The 27,172-nt window shown below is 40.8% G+C and overlaps 1 protein-coding gene across 1 annotated transcript in view; it reads right to left on the reverse strand.

Moving 5' to 3' along the window:
• LOC110967819 (adhesion G protein-coupled receptor A3) overlaps positions 1–27,172 on the reverse strand; it is a 228,203-nt gene that overhangs the window by 154,022 nt on the left and 47,009 nt on the right. The window contains 6 exon segments of the mRNA XM_022217540.2: positions 2,153–2,386; positions 2,737–2,898; positions 4,631–4,780; positions 5,271–5,490; positions 11,061–11,225; positions 22,865–23,078. Of these exon segments, the coding sequence (XP_022073232.2) occupies positions 2,153–2,386; positions 2,737–2,898; positions 4,631–4,780; positions 5,271–5,490; positions 11,061–11,225; positions 22,865–23,078 (1,145 nt within the window).

Consider the following 27,172-nt stretch of genomic DNA (forward strand, 5'->3'; position numbering starts at 1 on the left):
TAACTTGATGGTGTGATGGTTTATTTATTTTTGTTCGGTTTCAAACACATTCTGTTATTTCTTTAACTTGATACCGACAACGTTGACAACTGTCATATTGAAGCTGTCAAGAATTTATTTCTGTCAGTTTTTCTTGTAAACAATAAACCAAAAAATACAATTTGTATTTGTTTGTGTCCGTCTAATGCAGCCACACCTTTTGAAACACAAAGATTTTTCCACAAATGTTGCATGATAATATTTGAGATTGTGTAAAATTTTAAGGGTGTCTGAAAGATCTTTTCCTGGAGGTTACCCAGGCTGCGTAACACAAATCATACTACTTGAAGGCTAAGCAACATGGTGAAGTTGCTGGATTTGACAAAAACATCAGATTTGTAGAAACAAACTTTTTTTAATCGTGACTCACATTTCATAACTTCCACAAAAAAAAAAAAAAAAACATATAAACATGAGGAGGAAAACTTGCAGTTTACTGTTTTAATCATGAACTGTGTCTTGGCTGCGTTAAACATCTCTCGGTGTGATAACGCAGTGACAGAAGCTTAAACACCTGACACACGTTACACATCCTCTATATGTACGGTTAGCTAACAGCCAAATTGACTGTATTAGAAGTTTCATGCTTAAGTATCATATACTGCTCAAGGTCACACAGTTTCTGGGACTGCCTGATCAACAAATTACATCTTAGTTTGGCTTCTAATTGAGTGTGTAAGAAAACCTGTCAAAGTTGGAAGTGTTGCCCAATAAACAGTTACTCTACATTTGCTATTTAATTTCAGTCAGTCCATGTGGAAATCACCAAAGGATGATTTTGCAAAAACGTGTCACCCCGTGAACTGTAGTAGTGCCCGTTCTATGATACTGAGCTTGTTAATTTTGCTCAGCCTCCAAAAATACACAGAGTGCTGTGAAAAAATTGTATTTGAAGAATTTTATTTATCAAGCAACACCATCAGGGAGGCATCACAAATTTATTATAGACCCGGACAACAAACCCTGGCATTCAGCCAGAGTCCTAAAAAAACCCAAACATCTTTAGTCATAAGAAGAACATGGAGTCCTGCAACAGATGGCCTGGTCCCCACAGAGGTCTGATCTCAGTCTTGCATTAAGTTAATTTGATAAATAAAACTGCTCCCTCACCCTCACTTTACTTTTAGTGCCCAACACTTCTGCACAAGACTGTACATTTATATACATATATGCAAACTACACACAGCCTGGAGCTACAAGTAAGTGCTGTAATTGCTGACAAAACCAGAGAGACCCGACACTGTCTGACCAGAGAAGAAGATAAGGGAAGTGGAATAATCATGCAGACTGAAAGACAAACACATACACATGCACCCTCTCCTGCTGACACACGCTAATATGCACAGACAGTGTGTTCACCCGCATGTACACTCATGAATTCATATGTGGACTGAATAGCTACAGGGCGCAAACTGTTCAAATGCTGCAGAACTATGCCACTTCGATGCCAGGGGAGTTAAGTGTTTTGGCTGCTGTTTGCAGACGCAGAGTGCCCCTCATCCATTTGTCATTTGGGACAGCTACAACTGGAGCCATTCTGGGGCTTTAGCTGATATAAAGCGACAGCTACACAAGGCCATCTTATCCATCATTGGGGAGTGGTCGGCACTCACTGACTACCAAATCACCACCTTATTTTCAGGCCCTGCCCCAATGCAACCACACCTATCACCAGCTGATCTATAACAAACCCAAACAAGGTGTCAGCCTGCCAGGACAAATCAGCAACAACAGATTTAAGGGCAGGTGGGGTTCCTTCTCTCATGCTTGAACTGTGTTGCGTTGGAGAATTAATTTTATTGTGCCCACGAGCTACTATACAAGCTGTACTTCGCCTCTCATATTCTGTTTCTTTCTCTCTCCTGTTAGAACATCTTCTCTCCTCCTTCTCTCACCCCTGCATTTTAACAGAATGTCAAAAAAATACTAAAGTGAATGGCCTCTTAAAAAAAAAAAAAGAAAATACCCGCTGGGAGTGAGAAAGAGAAATACTCAAAGAACATTGCTTCCTGACCTCAGGCTGGATTCAGCGGAATTTGCCAACAGAGTCGAGCAAATACATGGAATGGCACATTTTAGAAAGTTTCACACCATTTATAAACTTGTGCCTTACCTTGCTGAGCTGACTGGCCGGTGAGCCGCTGCTGTTGATCGTGTGGCATTTGAAGTTGAGCAGCGTTTCCCCCAAGCCATCGTGATCTCTGCTCGTGTCCTTGTCAGCGTAGGAATGGCTGTACAGGAGGGGCGAGGTGGCAGATGAGGGCGGCCGCTGGAGCGCTGTGCAGGACAAACCAAGGAAGTTCGACGGACGGATGACAAAGGCCTCCAGAGCTATGTTAGCAGATACCTAGGGTGGGTGCCCAAAGGTTTAGGAGTAGGGGAGAAAGAGATAAAAGTTGTATAATGGTGGAAGACAGGGGAGAGTAGACATTTTTGTATTATTCATTTAGCAGGCGCTTTTATCAGCAGTGACAGTAGCGAGGAAAAAATAGACACAAGTAAAAGGAAACAAAGAGGAAGCAATTTATCTTTCTCTTGCTTTTTCTCTTGCATCTGCCTGAGCCAAATTAACTTCTCATTAATCGAAGCCTCAAGAAAAAAGGTAAAGTTATGGAACATTCAATGAGAAAGTCAACCTTGGCCCCGATTGAGTTTGGTCTTCAGTGTGAGTGGTACTGTTTAGTAGTTCAGCCATACCTTAGAAATGACCTGATTGTCTCCGGTCAACGCCAGGTCGGCAATACGCTCCACGCACTGGACGATCCGAGTGCATGCCCTGGCCTCATTCTGCGCCATCCACAAGATATGCTCTTCAACCAGCATCATGTTACTGGCTATGTCTGATATATAGTCCCCCAGCTGAGGAAACACATGCAGACATGTATGCAAATGAATGCATGCACACAATTACACAGACTCTATGTAGAAAGCATACACACACAAAGAAGCAGACTCATCATGCACATCAATCATATCCACAACAACAGGCGCATTTATAATCTCCAGTCAGAACTGTGAGGGATGCAATGGTGGCTCCATTCATTATAGGGAGATTTAATTTAGATTAGCAGCTCCAATGGGGCATAATTGCTTCCTTGGGATGGCAGTTCGCTATTTACTTACTGTACTTTTCATTGTTGCTTCATTTGACTGTTCTTTATTGGATGAATGAGGGTGGTCTCATCAGCATTGTCTTAGGAATGATAAAACCCAAAGTATCTCCTAGTAATATCTCCTCCCGAGTGACCTATGATGAGTGATTGCACAACTGAGAGCTAATATTGATTATTTTCACTGATTAAGCTTAACACCCTTCCCCTCACAAAACCTGACCTTCAGTGTGACGTAAAACCATCCAACTGCCTCTGGCCACAGAAGTTCATTTGGGGTAAAAACAAGGCTTGTCCAGAAAGGGATGCATCTTCACAACCATAATTGCCATGCAGGTCCAGTGTCGCCATGGGCAAGAGGAAATCGCATGAGGTGAAAAGTTAAGCTGTCTGGAATCGATTGAAGGATTGAAACCCTGAATGACAGCGAGAAGCAGCTTTTTGAGAAGTTTTTGGTGGACCATGAGGGAGCTGCTCTTTCTTTTTTTTTGAGGGTGTGTAAAATTAGCCAGTGTGTAGATGTGCTACAATGTGACATCGACACCAAAGAAAAGCCTGGACTAAAAACAAGGTGCTACAGGCAGGTAAGGTACTGTGTTTTCTGTTGGACAGAGTATTCTCTTTTGGTGTGGACTTTTGCAAACCTTTTAGATACAGAAAAAAGCCACAACAAGCCACCCCTAAAACACCCAACAAGCTGAATATGGGCTCCTTAAGTCTTTAATTACATATGAACAAGTGCTGGGACTTTCACGCAAAACAAAATAACATGTAAAAAACACATTTATTTCTTAGCTTCTTAATTTCTGACACAGTGGTAACACTGATGCACACTCCAGCATAGAAGGTGGCGGTAAAGAACCTAAAGTCTGTTTTCCAGCCGCGAAGAAGAAACACAGGACGCACTGAGTGATGTCAATACACAAGGAAGTCTGGTGAACAGTGATGGAAGACGAAACTGCATTGCTTGGCTTGTTGGGTGGAAAATATTCTTTTAAAAATCTTCCCAATGGCAGCTTGGATAAAAGCGTGCTTTAGTGCAAATTGTGCAACAAATAGTTTTCTTATCAACGCAGCACTTCATGCCAACGGTATCACCTCAATGCAAAGCATGTTGCTATTAGCACCAGAGCTAACGTTAGCTACGACAGTCCTGGGTGTAGCCATCCCATAATAGACCACTTTTGAAGACACTGAAAGTGTGCTTGAGTTTACAAAAAGTCTTAAAATGTTGAATATAATAGCTGTAATTGAACTTTGAGTTTGCAGAAATCCGTGAATGTCACGGACACATGAAAAATACACAGATAAGTATGAATGAAACAAACATTTTTGTTGCTTTAATTCACTTATATGTCTATTTGCAATTAATCACAATTAATAATTACAAAGCCTCTAATTAATTACATATTTTTTTGAATTGTGTCCCACCACTAATACTAACTAAACTGGTTGTGATGCAGCTCTGCGTTTCCTCTTACATCTTTATGTTTCTCCACCAGCCTGGTCAGTCTCTCCACCAGGTGAGTCACAAAGATGACATCCATGACATCAGTGAAGTGTGCTGCTCTGCTGGTGAAGGCCACTAACTGCTGGCCTAAAGGCTGAGCGTTGGTGGCATTTATAGGGATCTGAAACAAAAAGCAATATATGGTAATGACATTCAAAGAGGATGATGACACAGTCATCAGCACAATTCAACAGAGACATGAAATCAAACAGCTAATAAAAGGAATGCTGTAATGCTGTTTCATGTCATCCATGTAGTTTTGTGAGTCTCATTACTTTAATGTGGTACAGTAGTCCCATGTGTACTGTAGAATGAAACAGGTCGTTGTCAGTCAGTTTGGGTTAGGTATATAAAGGCTTACATGCACAGATCTGGAAATACCTGCAGGCAACAGTGGAATCAATGGAGGGGTTTCTGTTTTCTAGGAATGTGAAGATATTAAATCTGGCTGTTGGATTAGTGTCAGTTGGTAAATATGTAAAAGTCAACATCATAATAAACTTGTTAAATTAGATTAGAATTATTGACAATGAAGAAGACAATCTGCTTGGAGTCTGTGAATGAATCCATACGGTTTGTCAGCAGCTCTGAGCACAAGTTCCTCATGATACCTGGGTGAGCTCATGCAGCACACGGGTTAGTTCGCTGGCGTACGGGCACTGAGTGTAGTCCTCTTCAGCCCAGCGTCCAGCCCGGTCGCAACGCCGCCACGCCTTCTTCTCCCTTTGACTGGAGGGGTGAGAAGAGCTGCCGGAGGGGTGAGGGGCAGAGCCAAAGGTGGCGGGAGCACAGGGCAGGAAGGCCAGAATGCTAGCCAGAGTCTTTGGCCACCTGCCACCAAAAAAATAAAAAATAAATAAAATAAATAAAAAATCTTACAATTATCAGGAATGGAGTGAGATGAGGACTCTACTCTCACTGCACCAGATGGTAATTTCATACTCCCTGTATTTAGGAAAGTATTCATTTGCATAATTGATTACAGCTAGGTTGAATTATTTTTGCAACAGACTGTCAGATTCTGACACTTGATAGTATGTCATCTGACTTAATTACATTTATTTGCTAACTTTATGAATTAACTTTATTTTTTTCCCCATTTTGTGCCCAATAAAATGAAACTTTTTTGTTTAATGACAGAATACACTAAAAGCAGCACATTTGCTAACTTTATGAATTAACTTTATTTTTTTCCCCATTTTGTGCCCAATAAAATGAAACTTTTTTTGTTTAATGACAGAATACACTAAAAGCAGCACAACGCCAACTTTGCTCATTTAGATGGATGTTCCAAAGTACTACTCAGTCTGTGGCAATAGCTAAGCAATGTCAAGGTCAAATTCTAATTTATGTATGAAGCACTCACAACAGTTAGAGTCCTGGCGACAAAACAAATCTGAATAAAAGTTACAACACAATGAGAGATGAAATCTGGGTGTCAAGATCTATTTGAATCAGATGCCAGTGCCATAAGGTGGGTCTTCAACAGCAGTTCTTACATGTAAAGGCATACTGATCCAGAGATTAGGAGCAGCCACTGTGAAAGCTCAACCACTTCTATTTTTATGCCTAGATCTCGGAACATCCAAGAGCATCTGGTTGGTTGATCTCTGTGCTCTTAACCGGGATATGATGATGCTGGAGGTCAGCTAAATAAGGTGGCATCAGCCCATTAAAAACCTTTAAAACAAACAATAACATCTTAAAATCAATGCTCAAATGGACAGGAAGCCACTGGAGGGAGGCCATAACTGCTGTTACATGATCATGTTTTCTTCTTCCTCTTAGAAGACAAGCAGCAGCATTTTGTATCAGCTGCAGACACTGAAGAGATGACAGCTCTATGTCCACAATGAATAAGTAAACATAGTCTGAGTGGTGATAAAAGCATGAATAACTAAGACCTTGGGTTAGAAATAGGCCTTTACTTTAGGTACTAATTGAAAAAAGTTAGTTTTGGCCAGTGAGTTGATTAATCAGGTGTTTCCAGCTTCTGAGAAAGTATCTACTATGATGCCATCACAGGTATTTTGGATATTTTTACTACTTTACAGTCATATAGTACATACTAACATCAGCTCTGGAAAGGCGGGATCCAGTTTTTTTGTGGAATGTAGATTGACCAATACTAAGGCCTGAAAGTCAGACCTTTGCTGCTTTAATCTGTCAATGGAAAGTTCCACAACTTTAGGAAAGTGCAATACCAGATCGCCTGCGTACCTCTTTAACGTGCACCACAGTGGAAGAAGGAAAAAGTCGGTAAAGGATGTATACTTGAGGCAGAAATTTGATCCTGCCCGTTCCACCTAAAGGGGAAATTCAGCTTAAGCGTTCTTCTTATGGCCATGCAAAGTTCACTGAAGTCTCCTCTGAAGCAAGAAATGAGACATTCTCAATAATATCATCAAGGACCAAATCATGGAGCTGCTCTACCGACCAACCATTGATAGGGGACAGGGTGATTTTACAGGCAAAACGAGTTTTTTTCATTTTCTAGTTAAGGCCTGTTAGTGTTCCAATAAAATAAAGCTCATTTGTAAAAAGTCAGCCAAACAGTCATAGTCCAGGGCATAAGAGTCCATCTCCCAGACAATAAAATAACTGCAGGTTTTTGTTTCTTCGCACTACTGTCTTATTTCTGCATTTTTGCAGCTTTTAGAAAGAGTGGTTTGTGCTCTCAAATATAGATGAATTTGTCTGCAATCACAAGATAAGCGTGTACATTTCTGGGGTTTCTACTTATGGCAACATCAGATCCCTACTGAAGAAAAGAAGCTGAAGTAATGTGGAAACACTTTTGACTTCAACTAAATTGAAATAAAGGAGCAAGGCACTCAGGAGGCTAGTAATCTGTTCTGAGGGCAGTGACCTGCCATCCCTCTGTTCCCACCCCATTCTCTCCTTTCTACCCCTTTCTCTCTATCCACGTTGCAGCAGCAGCAGCTACTTAGTAATAAATGGCGTTAATTTCGCCCCCAACAAAAAAGGGGCTCATTTTCCAGCCCATTACTCCAATGCTCCAGCAGAAACAAAGCCTCTGTGCTTGTTGTACTGGAAGTTGCCTGTAATGTACAGCTACAAAGGAGTACACGACAACAGCACACCCAAGGCGGAGGAGAGGTGGAGGTTGGAAATGTGTGTACAATTACAAGATTTCAAGGTGGTAGCATGGAGGACAGACAGAGAAAAGGAGGATAAATGGAGGGCGAGTAGATGCTCCTCCTTTTTTTTTATCTTATCTGAAACCTTAGTCATGTGAACAAGAGCTTTCATTTTTATAGTCGTGATAAAAAGCTGGACCACATTGAGCAATAATGTGTGCAGGAGTTTCACATATCCAGTAATTATTAAAATATATGAATTGACCACACTCTACTGTACATGCTCATTTCTGCTCTTTAACTCTTAATGAGTCAAACCTGGTACAAGTCAGATTAGGTGTTAGGTGAAGCAAAACGGAGGGTAACACCACCAAGAACCACATTAAAGTAGCTCAGCAGCACTGTATATGGACAGATAATCGAGAGCCCTCTGATGACACTTTCAACTTTTATCCAGTCTGGTCTGCAACTGGCAATATTTCTGCTGAATTAAGTGAAGTGAGGTTGAACCATCGCCTTATTTTGCAGGAGACCTATCACTTTTGAAAACCATTACTGCCCATTATCACTAATTACATAGAGCTAGCTGGTAAATGAAAATACATTTAAGGTTTATTTATATAACCTTGCTTGTTTTTTTTACTGATGCAAGAAGTAATCTGCTTTGAGAGAATGTTTGGGAAAATGTTCTTATTCGAGTTAGAAAGGTCGACACTGATACCACTCTCTGCCATGGACGTAAGAGCATAACCTGCAGCAGCAATCTGATCGCTTAACCTAAAAACTAGTGGTAGGAAGCATGAGTTCCCTCTGTAGAAACTGTTGACAATCATCATGTAGTTTTTCTGCATTATTAATTTAAACATTTTAGTGCCTATAAACAGAATTGTGCTTTTTCTAAAATTAAATTAATTAAAACACACATTAATAGGAGATTACGTTTTAAAAGTCATCACCGGTGAGAGTTTGTCCCTTGTGGAAGCCATCTCGTGCTGGAGCTTAAAGAGAAGCCACACCTTAAAACCTGCTTTGCTTTTAGGTGGTGGGTGAGTAGGTGGGGTCTCAAATTTGATGTGCGACGAAAATGAAAGCAATCACACTAAATATTAAAGGAAGCCCAAATGACATTGATTTTAATGTTCAGCACTGCTGACTGAATGTTTATATTAGTATATTACAAGAGAAGCACTGGATGATTGGATCCGAAGGCAGCACAATTCTAGCCTAGCCGCGCTAGACCCATGCTCTGAAGACGCAAGGGTCTAGGGCTGCTCGACAGGGAGGGAGGCGGGCTAAAAGGTTGTCTATCAAATCACTCTGCAGCAATTGGATAGGTATACAACCAATCAGCGCAACGAATAGGCTCCTAGAGCGCCGGAAATCAGAGGATGCGGTAGTTCGGTGAAGCCTTATTTATACAGTCAATTGGTGAAGCTCAAGTATATTACAGACATGTTAACAGAAAGATTATTCAGAGTCGGTGCTAATGGAGCTCAACGACTGTTGTCGTTTTTGTTGTCAACCCTGGCAGAGAATTAAATTCGTTGCCGTGGATTGTCTAGCGTGGCTAGGCTAGTTGTTTCCGGTTGTTTCTGTCAGAATCGTCGCGCCTCTGTCATCACTTAGTTACGCCCGCCTTCTGACTCTACACTTCATGGTGATTCGTCCGGCCAGTTTTAGGAGCATCCAACCTCGAGGCTTACCGAGGGTAACTAGACCCACCCTGGCAGAGAATTAAATTCGTTGCCGTGGGTTGTCTAGCGCGGCTAGGCTAGCACAATTCAGCACCATACCAGAGGGAGTAATTGTATAGCCCTGGTTGTTTTTAATGCTGCAGAGTTAAGTGGCAATTGCCATACGTTTGTCTGTCTGTTTGTCTGTCAGCAACATTACTCAAAAATGAAAAAACGGATTTGGATGAAATTTTCAGGGGAAGTCAGAAAGCACACAAAGACCAAGTGATTAGACTTTGGCAGTGATGCAGCTTATAGTCTGGCTTCACAGATTTGTCCAATATTTCTGTATCATTGTGAGATAGCGTCATGGTGTCACTGTAACTATGACAACAAATAAACGCGATGTCAGCTGCCTGCTGACAATCACGATTGCAATCCTGCTACAAATCCACCGCTGTGGGCATATATCAGGACTTGGCTGTCGGAAATCATACGACTGAGCAGCCTTGGCAGAATGCTGTGCTCTTTGAGTGCTTTTCATTTCCTTGCAGATAAATTGTATTTGTACCTGTGCGAGAAAAAAAAAGGCTCCTACTTTTCCAGGTCATGCTTTGCCAATGTAAGGTTCTTCTTTGGAAAATTTAACCCTCATAAAACCAGTTTAAGATTTTTTTTTTTTTACTGGTTAAGCAAACAAGATATTATAAAACTAGTGAGTTGACTGGTGGAAATTTTGCTATTTTTTCCACCACTTTCCCAGAGCTACATTCCGATACAACTAAACTGCATTCTCATTTACGTTTTGAAATGTCATTTCATTTTGTCAGCCTATATAATGAGTTAGGGGAGGATGGAGATGTAAGTCAGCAAAAGGATTTTCACCCAGCAGACTGAGGTTCACCATGCGAACCTCTATTCTTAGAGTAAAGCTTTGTTTTCCCTTGTAGTTGACCTTTGGGTTTGACTTTAGGTTCAATTTAGGCACCAATATAATTAGGTTAGTTTTAGGAAAATAACATACTTTGGTTGACACTTTCTTAATGATAACTACATGTTTGAAGTTGGTTAAATTTAGACACCAAAACTATGTGGTTAGGTTTATGAAAACAGCATGGTTTGCGTTAAAATACACAGTTCACTACATGCTTGAAACTTCCATTTTCTGAATGCCATCTCATCTAGTGTATGATTTCTTGGCACAAAAGAATCAAAAATGAAGAAACAAAGTAAAAGATGTAGTGATTTTTGATAGGACACAAACACATGTAATTAGAAACTATACTTACTTCAAAGGAAACAGATTGCAACTTAGTTTTACAGGAATTTAATTTTTGGGACACATGACTGACCTTTGAGCAGAGCCAAGCTAAATATTTTTTATTGTTTCTAGTCTCTGTGCTAAGCTGACCTGACAGTAGCTATTTAACACTATATTTACCAGACAAACATGAGAGTGATATGATTCTTCTCATCTCACTCTCAAAAAGTGAATAATTCCATTTCCCAAAATGTCAAACTAGAAGAAAACATATCTTGTTTTTCCAAATGTTTGCAGCTAAAAGATGAGCTCACAGGGCTGAGTGTACAGTGGCATATGATGCGTGGCTGCTGAGACGTGACTCACCTGAAGTCCCCCTTGTTGTTGGTGACTCTATCAGCAGGGCAGTACGGCGCTGACGTCTCCAGAACAACTATTTCCATTTGCTTAGAAGTGTTGCCACGGGAACTGGTCACCAGACACTCCCAGATGCCAGCAATGCCCACGTCGATGTTGGAGAGGATGACCTCGCTGGAGGAGGTGAAACAGAGGCGTGAAACTATGAGTATCTGATTTTGGATTATGTGTCAGGGTGGCATTTATGTTGGAGAATTTCTGCATGTGAGCTTCAAAATGTCCTTTGCTCAAGCTGCTGAATTAGAATATGGCCTTACATTTGGGGTGAAATGTAGTTGTAGGATTACTTTTATGTTAAGACTTTATTTTAGGGTGCTTTGGATTATTTTTTGGATTAGGCTAAGGATTAAAGTTAGTCGAACAGCAGTGAGGGCTAAGGTTAGCGTAACATCTCAAGGATTCTGCAGTCAATAGAGTGCAAAGATGTGTATGCACTTGTGTAATTCATTCAAGAGACTCCTATGTGTATATGAGTATGCAGTAGATTAAAATGTTGGCTGTGACTTAAGATGATCATTACTCATGCTTATCTTTCCTACTTTGTCACAGCGATTCCTATCTCAATGGAAAATGCCTGATTAAACAAAGGATGGTGAAACAATGACAAAGAGCCAAAAGAGGCCATTTGCCAAGGCAACTAATCTTGAGGATTTAAGTCTGTCTGAAAAAAGAAGAAAAGCCGGCGGAGATTGCTAAGCAACGGGCGTAATCACCATAGAAATACTACCTCCTTGAGAAATGCAAACTGTCTAATTTTCAAATACAATGCAGTTGTATTCAAATATACACTTTTGCTTTGTGTGTACTTGAAAAACCAACGCCTTCTTTGTGACTTAATTAAGCAGTTGATAATACATGTCGCAATGTACCCACACAGTACTGTAGAAAGTTTTTAAATACGGCTTAGAACAATGCGGCACAGATGTATGACAGTTGACATTTAAAATCAAAAGTGACAGGCTGGACAATAAACTGAAATCTTTCAGAGTAAAGATGATTGGTGGCTGGGTGGCTCTGATGTGCAAAAGCTATAATCGCACAAAACGTTTTTCAGGCAGCGCGAGGGAACTTCAAAAATAAATAAAGGCCTTCACTTTCCCTGCCTTTCTCTCCTTTTCCTTATCCCCTTTCTGTCTCATTATGCCTACTGCTAGTACAGTTATATTAGGGTTGAGCCTTCGCCAGCATGTATTTTACTATTCAGTGAAACAGCCCACTCACATCGTCTGGCCTTGGAACCAAGGTTTAGTTACCCGACATGGATGTGTTTGGAGTGTGGAAGAAACTGGAGCACCGAGCCCACATGAACACAGGAGGGCCCAGCCGGGGTATTCCCTGCTCCCATTTGCTCAGCTGTGGTTTGCACATCAAGGTAGAAACAGCAGCAGTGATGGTGTGAGAAAGACAAGCATGGTGGAGGAAACGTGGATATAGCACAATATAACTTGTGACTGAAATACATTAGAGGCTACTGAATCTTCAGTTCAGGCATCTACAGTTGCTTGACTAAATGCACTATTTTTTGTACCTCTCACTGACATATAAACAATGACTTTTATTGCTGTGGTTTTAGATAGCAGAATAAAAACACAAACATAATTACACTTTCTGCTATATGTGATAATACTGGCATATTGTGAGTGTTCGCCCAGCCGCCCAATAAAAAAAAGACAATATTTTCATAGATACTGTCTTGAAAAATAATGACCATAGAGACCTTCATACTATGAATGAGTGAAATAGCTGGCCAAAGATAAGGATATGGTTTATTTATACAGAATAACCTTGGTTATACTTTTACTGACACGTTAGAGTTTCACGGAACGACTGATATAGATAGCAGCCTCCTGTCTGATATAAATCACATCAAGAATTTTAAAGTTTCTTCTGCAATCATTCAACCCCTAAAAACTCATCTCTGCATCAAAGTAACATTTTTAGAAGTAGATTTTTTTTTTAATTAAAAGAAGCTCCTCCCTGCTTTAAATGTAGAACAGAAAGCAGGCAGAACATGCTTATGTTTTTACCCCACTTTACTCTGACTGATCAGTAAAAAAAAAATCATTAACCATGAACATAAAGATTACCAAATAATCCTACCAAAATACACAGTGCATGCTTGTTATACAGATCCCTTGTAAGATTACTTCTTTGACAAGCTTTGCATGTAACTGGGCTTTTTTAGGTGGCCGCAGTCCAGGTGTTTGATCTGTAAATTAGTTCATTGGAACAAAAGCAAGTTTGTGGAAAATGGAATTGAGACAAAATGGATTAAGGGCCTGACTTAAGTTTAACATATGATAAAAACCACTGAGGCAATCAAATGAAAATAGAGAAGATTATGCATTTAAAAGCAGAAACAACAGTTCAATAGTCAAATGTGCTCTGAGGAATTTTTGATGTGAATCTACTAAAGAGGTAACCTGCCTATACAGTAACACCTCCAAGTGAAATCACACTGCGCTCACGTGAAGCCATCTCTACTGCTGGAGGCTTAGTAAGAGAAGGAAAATGGAAATCAGAGGATGTTGTTCACATTCCCTGAACCAAATTGACACATGACTTTGCTCCAATGACTTTCTGTGGGCAAGTTATGAAAATGAATAAAATGAGTCCTGATTTCATCTCCCTTGTTCCACTAAAGCTCTCTTTTCTGATTGCTTTTCTAAAAGGCCCCCAAATCAGATTTGAACGCTTGACTGAGATGATGACATTCTGGGCTACAGAACAAGCGTGTATGTCTGAGTGTGTGTTTGTGTGTGACTGTAAATATATGGGCTGTTTTTTATGTGACTAAGTACATTTTCAGTTGTGTAAAAAGTCCTTCTGGGCATTTTTTTTGGTTAGTTTTGCACCAATCATTTCATAATTCAGACAGAAGCATTCTGAGTTATTGCCACCATGACAGATTTCCACAAATTTCTGACATGAGAATGCTTGCATGCTTTGCTGAACCCTATACTCCAACACAACTTTGATGGTGTCACTATATTTTAATTACCCAAATATTTATTTTTTATGCTTAGATTGTAAGCCAGACTCTTACCGCTTCTTCACATGTCTCACACACAGTATCACATACTCTGTCAATCACTCCCTTTTCTCCACCTCCTCTTTAAAACAACATCATTCCTCTTCCACGGGGTGCAAGCTCAGTATAAAGTGTGGATGGGCTTTAAATTGAAACCTTCTGGGCTTCGTTCATCAGCCCGTCTCGACGGTGCAACGGTTATACAACATACCACAATGAGGACAGGCTGTCCGAAAACTTAATCTAAACAGATAATAGACTAAATATTGGGAGGTAAAGTGGAAGGCCAAATCTGTTGGTCATGCTTATCGGGCTCAATTTGCACAGGGCTAGTCTTACAAGAAGAACAAAGTAATTCAAAGACTATCCCTCAAACTCTGTATATAATGATATATTTTGACAGGATAATGAATTGGCTGGAAACTCCAGATTCTAATGATTCAGTTACTGTTATGAAGCTAAGACTTGACAGTTTGTTCATTGATTTAACTATATAGAGGCTGGGACATAAGGGCATTCAAGATGTTCCCTTATGGACGTGCTACCCAGGCACTCCAGCATAAGTTGTGTTCAGTCCTCACATTAAAGTGGAGAAATTATCTTCACTGAACAAATACCTGAAAATCTGATCACGAATCAGGGATGGAGTAAGGCATACTTGCCCAGCCTTTTCTTCTCACAGATTTCTCTACTGCCTTACCATCTGCACTCTTATTGGCCAATCCCAAAGATACTTAAAGAAAACACTTCAGTTCACGACAGCTTTCCTTTATATGCAACAGTTGTTATGGTCACTGGATATTGTTTAAGCTGCAGTTATACTTCTGCTGCTAAGGAAATGTGAATTGAAGGGTCTAGAACAACCCACAACAGCCTTCGTCTATGGACCCTTGCCATATAGAATCTATACTTTTGAATCACTGAGAAGAGGCAACTGGTACTTTGAAGAAGCCTTTAGAAAAGAAATGATAAAGCTCGGCAACCTTGACTATAAATGCAGATAAGAGGCTTTCAAGAACTGAGGCTGGAAGTGTAAGACCGTGATAAATTGTTCCCTTTGGGTTGGGGTGAGTTGCTGTCCCAAGCGAAAGAGTTTATGTACCTCAGGATCTTGGTCACAAGTGCAGCATCAGCTGTAATGCAGGCTTTGTACACTACCGTTATGGTAAAGAGGAAGTTGAGCTGGAAGGCAAAGCTCTTGATTTACTAATCGATCTACATTCAACCGTGCATCTATGTTTACGAGCTCTGGTTGTTGACTGACAGAATGAGATCACGGATGCGTGCGATCAATGGGTTTCCTCTTGAGGGGCCTTAGAGATAGAGTGAGGAGCTCAGATATCCAAAAGGAGCTCTGAGAAGAGTTTCTGCTCCATCATGATGAAAGGAGCCAGCTGAGGTGGTTTGGGTATCTGATGAGGATGTCTCCTGGCTGCTTTCCTTTGGCAGTTTTCACCAAATTGGGAGGAAACCCTGGAGTACATCCAGAAAATTACATATCTCATCTGGCCTGGGAATGCTTTAGGAGCCTCCAGGAGGAACTGAAACATGTTGGTTGGGGGAGAGGGATGACTGGAATACCATGTTTAGCCTGTTGCCACTGAAATCTGACTCAGACAAGCAGAAGAATGGATGGATAGCTTTATGTAATAGTTGCAGAAGCTAACAGCAGTAATCATCAAAACTTAATGGCCTCTGTGGATTCTATGAGGGTACTAGATTGGGGGAAAAAAAGAGAATGGATAATTTGCACAAGATTATTTCCTGGATTCATCAGAAAAATGTAAGCATTAGCCATGTTCGATTAAACTGTGAAGCTGTAACCCCAGAATTACCAGATCGCGTCCTATTTTTTTCTTATGCGATTATTATTTCTCCCTATATCTACACATCCCTTGTCTATCATCACCTCCAGTTTCAATAGGAACTTTCTAATCACTAGAATTATCTGCTCACATTCAGCATGCCCCGTTTATTGAAGCAAACATTTAATGGTTTCATCATTGAGGTATGCTATCAGCAGTACCATAAAATAACAGTCAGAATGAGAAAATGGCAGGCAGATCCAGGAATTAGTGTAGGCTGATAACAGTGCACTGTAACTTGCAAAAAAAGAAAAATAAAAAAAAAGAAAAATTAATTTAAAAAGTACATTGTGCAGTGTAATTAAACATTGCCATGAATTTACAACAATGTTCAAAACAAACTATGACTGGAAAAATGGAGACAATTGTATAGCATATGAAACAAAACAGATTAATGTGGAATAAACTCTTAAATAGAGATAAATCCTCAACATCATCCTGGCTTTTTTCCTAAATATTAAGCATAGATGTTTCTGCTGCACACGTCTTATGTCAGTGTTACGGATGATCATACAACAGAGTGATTGCACGCATGCTAATGTGCGACAGAGCTGCTGCACTTGTCTCTAACATGAAAAGTCTGCAAAGGGGACAGTTATATCATCACTGAACATGTGCCAACCGTCTCAATGGTGGGAAATGCACAGGGAAACACCCCCCCAATCCTACCCCAACACACCCACCCACCCACCAAGCTTCACCCGCTCCTGTCCCCTACTATGCTCCCTTGTCTCCCAATGAAAATTCCCCCGCTGAAAGTGTTCTCTGCTGCAGCACGATCACAGATTTCCCTGGTGAGCTCCTGCATCCAGACAAAACAAGGAGAGCACAGGAATCTGCCCCGCAGCCTTCACAGTTCAAAAAAGAGAAATGTTCATCTTCACGTAATAAACATAGAAAGATATCAGCCCACTAAATGAAAATGAGTCGGGCAGGGGCACACACAAGCCACACATAAAGCACTGACCTACATCCACTGTAACACTGCACCATTGTGGAGCAGTTCCCCAAGGACTCATTAGGAATATTTATGCGTGCGCGCTGATATTTAGCAATTTGTTTACATAATGTTGCTTATGAGACTGTAAACTTTCAATCTGTCCCCACTACCAAGCAATTTTTATGCAAGCTTGATGATCACAGTTTAGGAATTTGTGTTTTATCACAGCTTGTGATAGTATTGCACTATTATGTACATTTCTTAACCTGTCCCTCAGCAGTTACCCTGCAGACATCAGTGCCAAAAGCATTGCTTACATGCAGGCAAGTGTGCCTGTAGAGTGTGTGCACACACAAGCACACATAGAGGCTAATTCACTCTGGTACAATGAACATACTATTCCCACTGTAGCAGCATCCATCAAATTAGCTCCTTGTCTTAACTCACTCTAGCCATTACGCTAGCAAGTACATTATGTGGACTGTTAATAAGTTACACTTCACTTTATCTTTGTTTAACATCCATCGATGTAAGAGCTTTTATTTTTCTTTATTGACTGAAGCTGGCAAGCACTTCAGGATGAACCCAGAGGTAAAATTCTACAGTATGTGTGGACATAATCAAATATAGTGTCCTAAAAGTTTGCAAACACACTCCTACGATCAAGACAGAAAATGGAGAAAAACAAAAAAGTGCAGTAGAGGCATGGACTTAAGGAATACACTGTAGAATGCAACAGCAGAAGAATGAAAAACGGGAAGAAATCAAAGAAATTGCAGTTTATTTATGAGGAAGACTAGAGATTTTTTTTTTTAAAAAGCCAAAAGGAGCTTTTGAGAGACCACCAGTAGGGACGTGAAAGAAGACGCACAAAGACATTTTCCTCTTTCGTTTGCTTCAGTAATATTTCCAAACCAGGTTCTTCATTTTGTGCAAGATTAGCTTGATTAAAAATGGAGAGGATTACGAAAGACACATCCAAAGTGTCTGCTGTAGCTCGCTCCAGGGCCCTAAAATGTTTGATCAATGAAACATGAATCACAGGCTGGTCCCTCTGCTGCCGCTAGCATAGCTAATACTGGGAGTTTGGCCTGACACCATTACTCAGCAGGAGTTTGGCCCACATCGCAAAACCATCAGGCCTCATGGGGCCTTGCTTCTTCGCTGCCGCTCGCTGTGAGCAATGTAAACGGATCAGCTTAACGGCCCACCTGCACCAGCAAATAAGAGGCTATAATGACACAGCGCCGTGAATACGAGAGGGAGTTGGAAGACACATAAATGCCACACCATTCGAAAATTATCAAACAAAAAGAGCATTTCAGAATATTATGCCTGTTTCAATGAGCAAAAAATATCATGTCATGTTTTGAATGTGTACTCTGGCCACTTGCCTGATACAGCCTAAAGCAGGATAAAGCAGAATTTAGCTGAGAAAATAGCCGCAAAACATTTTGGGTTCACCTTCAAAGAGGTCACTTCACTGAGGCTTTGGCATCTCTGCTCACATTTCTGCAACACTGTGCGACAAATCCAGAAGAGGGCTTTAAGCCATGCGCTAAATCCTGTGTATTCAGTCTTTCCCCTCTGATGGGGCATGCAGGGCAAGGCTGACTGACTCAGAGGACATTTATCCAAGGTGAACGACATCAACACAGGCTGCAGTGACTAATATAATGTCCACTGTGGCTAAACAAGCAGTGACAGCATCTGACATGTCAAAGGCCAAAACATTAGTTAAGTTTTTTATATAACGTTTGCTGCACCGGTGACATCACAGCACTCATTTTCCCCATAGAGCTCTCTCAGTGCTGCACTTTAAGATACACCTTACAGAGGGCGAAGGGTGAAGCTCGGCCCACGCACAGCACATTGTTTTTGTTGGACCACGCTCCGGTATACACTCATCAGCTATGGAAATAATGTCTGCTCTTTGCAGGTTTTCTCCAGGAGGGAGACATCCCCAGGTGCCAAAAGAAACATGACCCAAATAGGTTCCACTCAGGGGAGAAAATTGCATTATTTGTGTATACAAGTGGAAAGCAGTATGCAACTGCAAGTGGGGACTTAATCAGAATCGGAGTGTAGAGAAATTCATTGGTACACCGAGCTAGAAAAGTACAGTCAAAGTTGTGGGGGATTCATTTTTGAGCAGCAGGAGAGATGAGAGCAACTAACAAGACTAGAGAAGCAGAAGGCCTGAACAGGAGCTGACAGACGGCACCAGTCAGTACACAAGCAGCACAAGAGTCAGTTGCATAAGTTGTCCCTGCAGTGACACCAAGCAATGCACAAAAAAGATCTGTTTCCTCACCGCTGGGCTTCTCAGTATGAGGCAGTGACCTTAAACCTAAATCTCACTGCAGCTGTATGGTATCAGTGGGTTTTATTCCTACTGATAGTGGTGAAAGTTGCACTGAGATTCTTTCCTTACAGCTACTATGTGTAGAATCTTTATGTAATTATCCATCCAGCCATTATCTATACTACTTAATTCTCATTAGGGTTGTGGGGGCTGGAGTCCATCCCAGCTGGCTTAGGGCGAAGGTAGAGGACACATTGGATGGGTCACAAGTCTATCACAGGACTACATATACAGACAAACAATCACACTCTCATTCATACCTATGGACAATTTAGAGATACCGTTAACCTCAGCATGTTTTTGGACTGTGGGAGGAAGTTGGAGTACCCACACATGCACAAAGAGAACATCCAAACTCCATGTAGAAAGATCTCGGGAAGGCGAAGGTGTTAACTACCAAGCCATTGTGCAGCCTGTTCTGTAATTAAGTCAACATTTAAATAATATATATTACATATGATTGTATTTGTAAAAAAAAAAAAAAAAAAAAACGCTATAGTTTTTGCTAGTTTTGTTCCAAATATTCAAATTCCACATGTGCTGGGCAACTTTATAAATAATAATTGATAGTCCTGCATTTAAAATGATTTTTAGCCCTACATTGAAATATTTTTCAAGGGCATGGGGGCAATGTAAGCAGCTGTACAGACAACATTCCCACATTAAAAGCAATATGATGAATGTAAAAAGACTTACTTGTACACCCAGACTTGGAGCAACATCATCATTCATTTTGAGTTTTTGATGACTGTAGGTTCAACATTTTCTCTTCTCTTGGTTTTGTCTTATTTTTCTCGGGAAAATATCTGGTTTATTTACCAGCTGGTAGCACCGTTTCTACTACTTCTACAATGACTGCATCGGAGTTTCTCTGGTGAAGCAGTTGCTTAAGATCTCTTCACACTCCACACAATCGTTTCGTTCATGTAACGCAAAAAGTACAGAAGCATTCTCAGCGTGATGTCAACAAAAGTATAGTTTAGAAAGGTGACTTTTAAAGAGCTATCTTACTAGAGGCATGTGTTCTCTATTACTCATGTTTTATGTGAGTAGTATTTTTCTGTGGAGCTATATTTAACTAGTGCACATGCTTTATATGTAGGTGAATCCATTCAGTGTAATATGTTGTACTTTTAAGCTATTGATAGTTTGTGTGTAGAATATTAATTTGCAAAATAAGCAGCAAATATGGCCACCAAGAAAAATAATGATAAAAAGCAGACAAAATTAAGGAGAATACACTATTTAAGTACTTCAAAGTTGAACTTGTATTCTGCAATACTTCGGTCAACAACATTGTTATACAGGATGTCCCTAAAGTCTGGACACACAGGAAATGTCATTAACTGTAATTTTTTTGCCTCCACAGATTAAATACGGCTTTGTCGAAAGATTAAATTCATCTGCTATCTTTGTCCATCCTTCCACAGCCACTGAGGAGTACCAGTTCAACTTTTTCTTCTTTCAACAAAGCCGTATTTTATCTGTGTATGTGTCCAGACTTTAGGGGCAACACAGTATTGTAGTGATCCCTACTGGTGAATACTTGGGTTAAAATAAACTGCAAAGAGTCACTACTGGAACACAAAGACAAGGAGGCCTCACTAAAAGAGCTCACAATATCTTTAATCCACTTATTCAAAGCAGCGCATTCACCACAGGGAGCACTGGGAATGATTATGAACCAGTGAGCTGGTTGTTAATAAAACATATTGACTATCTGTGGCGTTTGCAGCCGGTGGAATGGTATACCGTAGCAGAAACATTTTGGAATAGTACGCCGCTGTTCTTTTTGCCAAACAAACCACACAACAAGAGCGTTCTGGCCCTGTTGACACTGGGAAACATATTTCTGTCAGCACTCCATCAATATTTATGTTAGAGAGGCCAAGGTAGAACAGGCAGCAGTTAAACTAATCAACAGCAATGTGCTCCTGTGTCTGAGCCCTGTTGCTAAAGCATTACGTCAAATGCATTAAGTAAAACACACACAGACACACACAGAGAGAGAGACGCTCCACAGACCACCGTGAAAACAAAGACAGGAAGAGGATGGAGGTCTGCGGTGACGTCTTCCATCTTAAAAAAACGTGTGAAAGCCCGCGTTGCCGGTCTACTTTATCACCGCAATTATGATTCAGCATCTGTTCCTCTTAGTGTGTGATCAGCTAGTGCTCCGCCGGCTCTTGGAGAGCGGCCGCACGGCCAACCTCTAGAGACGAGGCGCAGATTGCTCTGAGGCGTTGGCACGCTGCCAAGCCAATTCTGTCCTCTCCTTTCAGATCCTTATCAAGGGCGACAATAACAAAAGGTAAATCACAGCCCCCATGAGTGAGTGAGAGATAGACAGGAAGGGTGGCTTTGTGAGCGTACATACATTACATCTGTGTCGACGACTGCTGTGAAGATGGTAGAGCTGGATAAATGTGCGTTCCAGATTGCACAAGTGCATGTGTACCGCAAAAACTCAAAATCTTGCCAAGTCTGTTTGTCTTATTTTTAGTCAAAACATCTCATCTCACTTGATTTAAGATAAATTCCCTTAGCAAGTGACATTTAAGCAAGATGGAGGGACTTGTTTTAAGACAACGCATCTTAAATATCTTGTTAAGTCAAACGATCTTGAAATTATCTCGTTTTGACCCTCCTGTCGTCCTGCTGGTCAAACTTCCCCATTTTGAAGTTGAAAAAATGTGGAAAAAAATATTTTCACAGTGAAGACTTCCACACTTTCTAAAATTCTGGGACATTTTTGAACATTTCTTGGTAGAAATAAATAAATATTTAAAAAAAAATGTTTCCTTAAGAACATTCAGAAAAAAAATCAACCAAAATCCAGCGAATTTTGCTGGATTTTGGTTGTTCCTAAAAATATTAGATATTCTTAGGATTTTTTTGGAAGATTTTTATTCATTTTTTGAAAATATTTACAATATTTATATTTTTAATTTGTATTTTTCACCAAATTTGGGAATTTTTAAAATAAATATTTTTTAAGGTAAACTTTTAAGAAATTTTCTTCCTGAAGATTGCAAATTTTTATAAATTTGAGGAATTTTTCGCTGAATTTTTGGATTTGTTTCAAACACGGAAACAACATTTTTTTTGGTGCCGTAAATGAGGACAACTGGAGGGATAAGACACCTAAGTTTGACGATCCTGATGAAATACAGCTTAAAATAAATTTTCCCAGCAAATTTTAAGATCTCAAGATTCCCACTATTATGTCTTATTTCACAAAATCTTACCAAGCCCATTTTTTCACTTGTTCGATTGACAGATTTTTTCATTTATTTCAAGGTGAAAGTTCCTTGAAATAAATTTATTTTTCCTTGTTTTGACAGGGGCATTTTTTCTAATGTGTATTTATTTCCTTGTGCAACATGATGAAACTATTTATTTGACACATATTTTGACTTTATCTGCTTATGTGGACTTGCTACTATCCTTTGGAGTGTTTGTGAATCGGTGGAACAAGCCAGTCAACAACTAATCAGCTCACAGCTCACATCCTCACTCCATCCTCCCTCCTCCTCTCTCCTCTGTGTGTACCTGGTGAGCATGCAGCAGTCATGAAGAAGGGTTTCCTCCACGTAGATGCCTCGGTCCTCCTGCGTGGTCACAATGTGGCCGTTGTGTCGCCACCGCAGCTCCACCGACGGGTCGAGGTAAGAGGCGGTGCACTGCAGGGGGAGTCGGTCTCCACGAAAAACAAGCTGCCTCTGGGAGGGGATGAGCTGGAAGAGGGGCATCTCCAGAGGTCCATCTGGAAAATGAGGAAGATAAAACAGGAAGGTCAGCTTGTAACCCTTCCCTTCCCCAACCTTTTCCTGAGGCGGGAAGGTAGAGGAAAGGTGAGGGGGTCATTCTTCCATCACTGAGAGGAAAAAGAGCAGATGAAGAAAGGAGGCTTAAGGGGACGGAGACTGTGTGAACTGGCCTATCTGTGCGATGGTGTTCACATCTACAAATGCAGGATTACACGCACGGATTGAAATCGGGCTCATAATCACAAACACATAAATTCATCCCAGGGCACCCATACACACACACAAACCCAATTATGCCCCCAAAATGCTTTCAACACACAAACATGATGGAGCAGGCACATTCTGTCAAGGTCACACTCCTCCCCCATCGCTCCTACATGTTGTTGCTGTTGCCGAGCGAGACGAACAGCGGCTGATAAAGACGAACAGCCCTGAGCACTCCCCTGGACTCTCCTTGACTCCAACCATGTTCACAATGGAGGTCTGCTGCAACACCAGTGATAGGATTAGCTACCTAACAGCTGGTCGAGTCCTCGAGGCTGTTTGCCAGAGAATAAGGCTACGATAGGGAGGAGTGTTTAGTGTGGCGCCAAAATACGGGCTTGAATTTTGGACCTGATTGATCTCATCATACTGTTGACATATGATACACGGCATGACACAGTGCAATGTCTTTAATCACGATCTGCCTGTGGACATGCTGCGTAAGCAAACACTTCGCATTCGCTTGTATTCCAATCAATTTGGGTTGTCGCAACTGCCTGACAGGCAATTCGATATGCGGGTCATAAAGTCTTTTATTGCTCACTGCATTAGTTTAAACAAACAGAAAATACTGAAAGATCCATGGTGGGTGGTGAATGAATAGTCTTCAGCTCACAAGCTGACATTTCCCTTGAGCAGGAGTGAGTAGCTAGTGTCACTGTTTATGGTAATACACAACCCACTATGCAATCAGAGCTTTTAACACATGCAGAGTTTTGACCTCAGTTTTCCACATAAGTAACTCTTAATCGTAGGTACATAATTAAAAGCGACATGCTTAAGTGAGTAACATTAAAACAGTCGCTGGTATTGGATCTTTAATGATGACATCACTGTGTAATTGCTTGAAGTCCCTGTTAGAGAGTTAAGACTATATGACAGAAACAGTGGCTGAGGCTTTGTTATATTCTGCACATGACACACAGCAGGCACAGCATGCGGGCCATTGACTGTTGACTTGGCTGATACTGATACTGTTGAAACAACGCTTTGAGCCAAGGATCAGAGTATGGCTGCTTGCCTTTGACCAGTGGACAATGTCAGAACAAAATGCGATTTCTGGTTGCATGTGTGAGTGTGTGTGTACAGGAGAGACGTGGTAACAGAGGGAAGCGTGATAATAAGTATGAATGCATGTGGAAGAATTAGAGAACATAAGCAGTGTGACTCAATCTGTGGAACAGACATTGATGCACACAACTACCAGTGATTTATCAAAGACCATCTTTTGTGAAAGTCTGCTTTTTACCTTGCTAACATGCCCATATCATATTTTTTATAGCCTGGATCATGAGAAAAATACACAGCTGATGAAGCTGCAGCACATCAGTAACCATACAGATTCAGACATTTCAAACACAAGCAGTTCTGTCAGCTTGCAGGGTGGGACTCTCTGTGTCACTATTCTTCAGAATCAGCTTGAGTTTCAAACTTGTATGGTTGAATGACTCCACCATTTTCTAAAGAAGCTCTCCAGTGGTTGAGCAGAGTGGTAGTGTGCTCGAGCTGTCCAGCCTTAGAGACAGAGTGAGGAGCTCAGAAGTATCTTCATCTGGAGGTTTTCCAGGCATATCTAACTGAGACGAGACCCCGGCGTAGAAGCAGAACTCACTGGAGGAAGTAAATATCCCATCTGGCCTAGGAACACCTCAGGATCACCCAGAAGGAACTGAAAATTGTTGCTGATTAAAGGGGCGCCTGGGGAGTTGGAGTCTATCCCAGCTGACTTATGCTATGAGTCCAACAGATCCATATTTCCCACATGTAAACGTGTCGCATCTGAAAATCACCCGCATGGTGGGCAGTCACTAGCAAGTCCAGCAGATGTGTCCGACCAACATCGTGGCTCAGCTTCAAATTTTCTCTTTTATTTTGAGACCACTTCACTTCAAAAATCATTTCTAAATACATTTGAGGTGAGAAATAAAATGTGCAGTTGCTGAAACTGTCCTCATTTTAGATCGACCGCTAGTTTAGACGTTTGATGAAAGTTTCATGCTGCATCGAATTTGCGTGAAGTAGAAGACAAGTCTACTTTATGTAAATGAACTGCAGCGTGCGGAAGTCCAATGCATTGGATTGCAGCTCGAAATGCACTGCAACCAGAACAACATGCAGCATGGTGCGTTTCACATAGACAATGAATGCGATGCGGGAAATTGCTGAATCTAGTGGACACGTACCTTTAGGGTGGACAGGTCACCAGTCTATCACAGGGCTACATATACAGACAAACAAGCACACTTACAGATAACTTAGAGTTACCAATTAACCTCAGCATGATTTTGGACTGTGGGAGGAATCCAGAGTACCTGGAGAAAACGCATGCATACACAGGGAGAAAAAAGTTAATTATATGTATATTATATGTATTAATTACAACTAACTGTAAACATTTAGTCCAGGAATATTTTCTTTCAATGATGAATTCTTTTAATAAAGACACTTTTTTGTACAATTCTATAGAGTATCCTGCTATAAAGTTTATTTACTCTGTACCACATTTCTTTCATTCACATAGTCAAATGTTTATTTTATCAATTTTTATTTTTTTTAACCATCCCAAAGCTGTTTTGAAAATAAAACAAGCAGATATTCTCATTCTCAGACTGATGTCCCTACGTCTGTTTAGTCGCTTCATTATCCCTTTTTCAAAGCAACCGATTTTAAAAGGAGGTGCGTGACTGAGCTTCAAAGACTCCTATGACAGCTATACTTCAAGATATTTTTGTATCATTAAATTATTGGAGGCACACCACAGGCAAAAAGACACAGACCTGCATGTGAAATTTAATTTAATGACATGACGCCAATAAAGTGCAGTTGCACTACTGTGTCATCATGCAATAAAAACTGCTATAGAAAGTAGAGGGCCGTCCAGCAGTGTATAACATGTCGTGTTAGCTCGTCGCTTTATGTCTGGGCTGTTGCTCTCCCCCGCCAGTGTTAAAAAAAACAAAAACAAAAAGCCGCTAGATGAGTCAAACAGATGACCCTGACCTCAACACAGGAAGCACCTGAGCCTGGCAGGAAGCAGCATGCGCTCCTCCGTTCCCCCTCATTTGCAGTCAGCACCCGACCGACCTGTATCATTGGAGGGACAAGGGCTCAGTGCTGGAATGTATGATGCAAACATCTGCTGCACATCACTCTGAGCCGCTAGAGAAAGAAACACATGCATCTTCTACAAAATATCTCGAAAACTAAGGGGAAAAATCTCAGTCAAGATATATTTATATTTTTGATGGTATGCAAGTTTGGATGAGGGATATTTAAATCCTACCGCATCATTTTTCTTGACAACAAGAGCTTGGTTTCAGGTGTTGAGTAATATCCACACAGCCGTAGCAAGGTCCTGGATGGTGTACACTGTTGTGCAACATTCCCTTACAAAGGGTAGCCATATGTAAATACCAACCATCAAATAATATTTAAAAAAAAAAATGTGGTTGTTAGAGAACCATACTGTATCCAGCTGAAAATTGCTTGTTGCCAAGTGAATGAATAAGGTACTGTAAGATGGAGTTGTACTGTGGAGAGGCATGTGGAGCCAAGCATGGTGAGAGGAGGCAGCCCAGAACATTATCGATGTAATCCCATAATGGATGCTTCAGGATCTGAAAGGAGGGCTTCTTGTACTGCCACTGGATTCCACTCATGGCTCTTTGGACGTGGACTGTGCAGAATTACCCTGTAATTGCTTTGGTTTGTTCTGTGTAAATGAAAAACACATACAGTTAGGATTACACTGAATAACTCTAGAAGGTCTGTGGCGCTCTGGATGGCACTGTCAGTGTATGCAAATACTGTTCCGCGGGGGGGGGGG

The sequence above is a fragment of the Acanthochromis polyacanthus genome, chromosome 15 (assembly GCF_021347895.1).
Source record: "Acanthochromis polyacanthus isolate Apoly-LR-REF ecotype Palm Island chromosome 15, KAUST_Apoly_ChrSc, whole genome shotgun sequence".
Taxonomy (NCBI): Eukaryota; Metazoa; Chordata; class Actinopteri; family Pomacentridae; genus Acanthochromis; species Acanthochromis polyacanthus.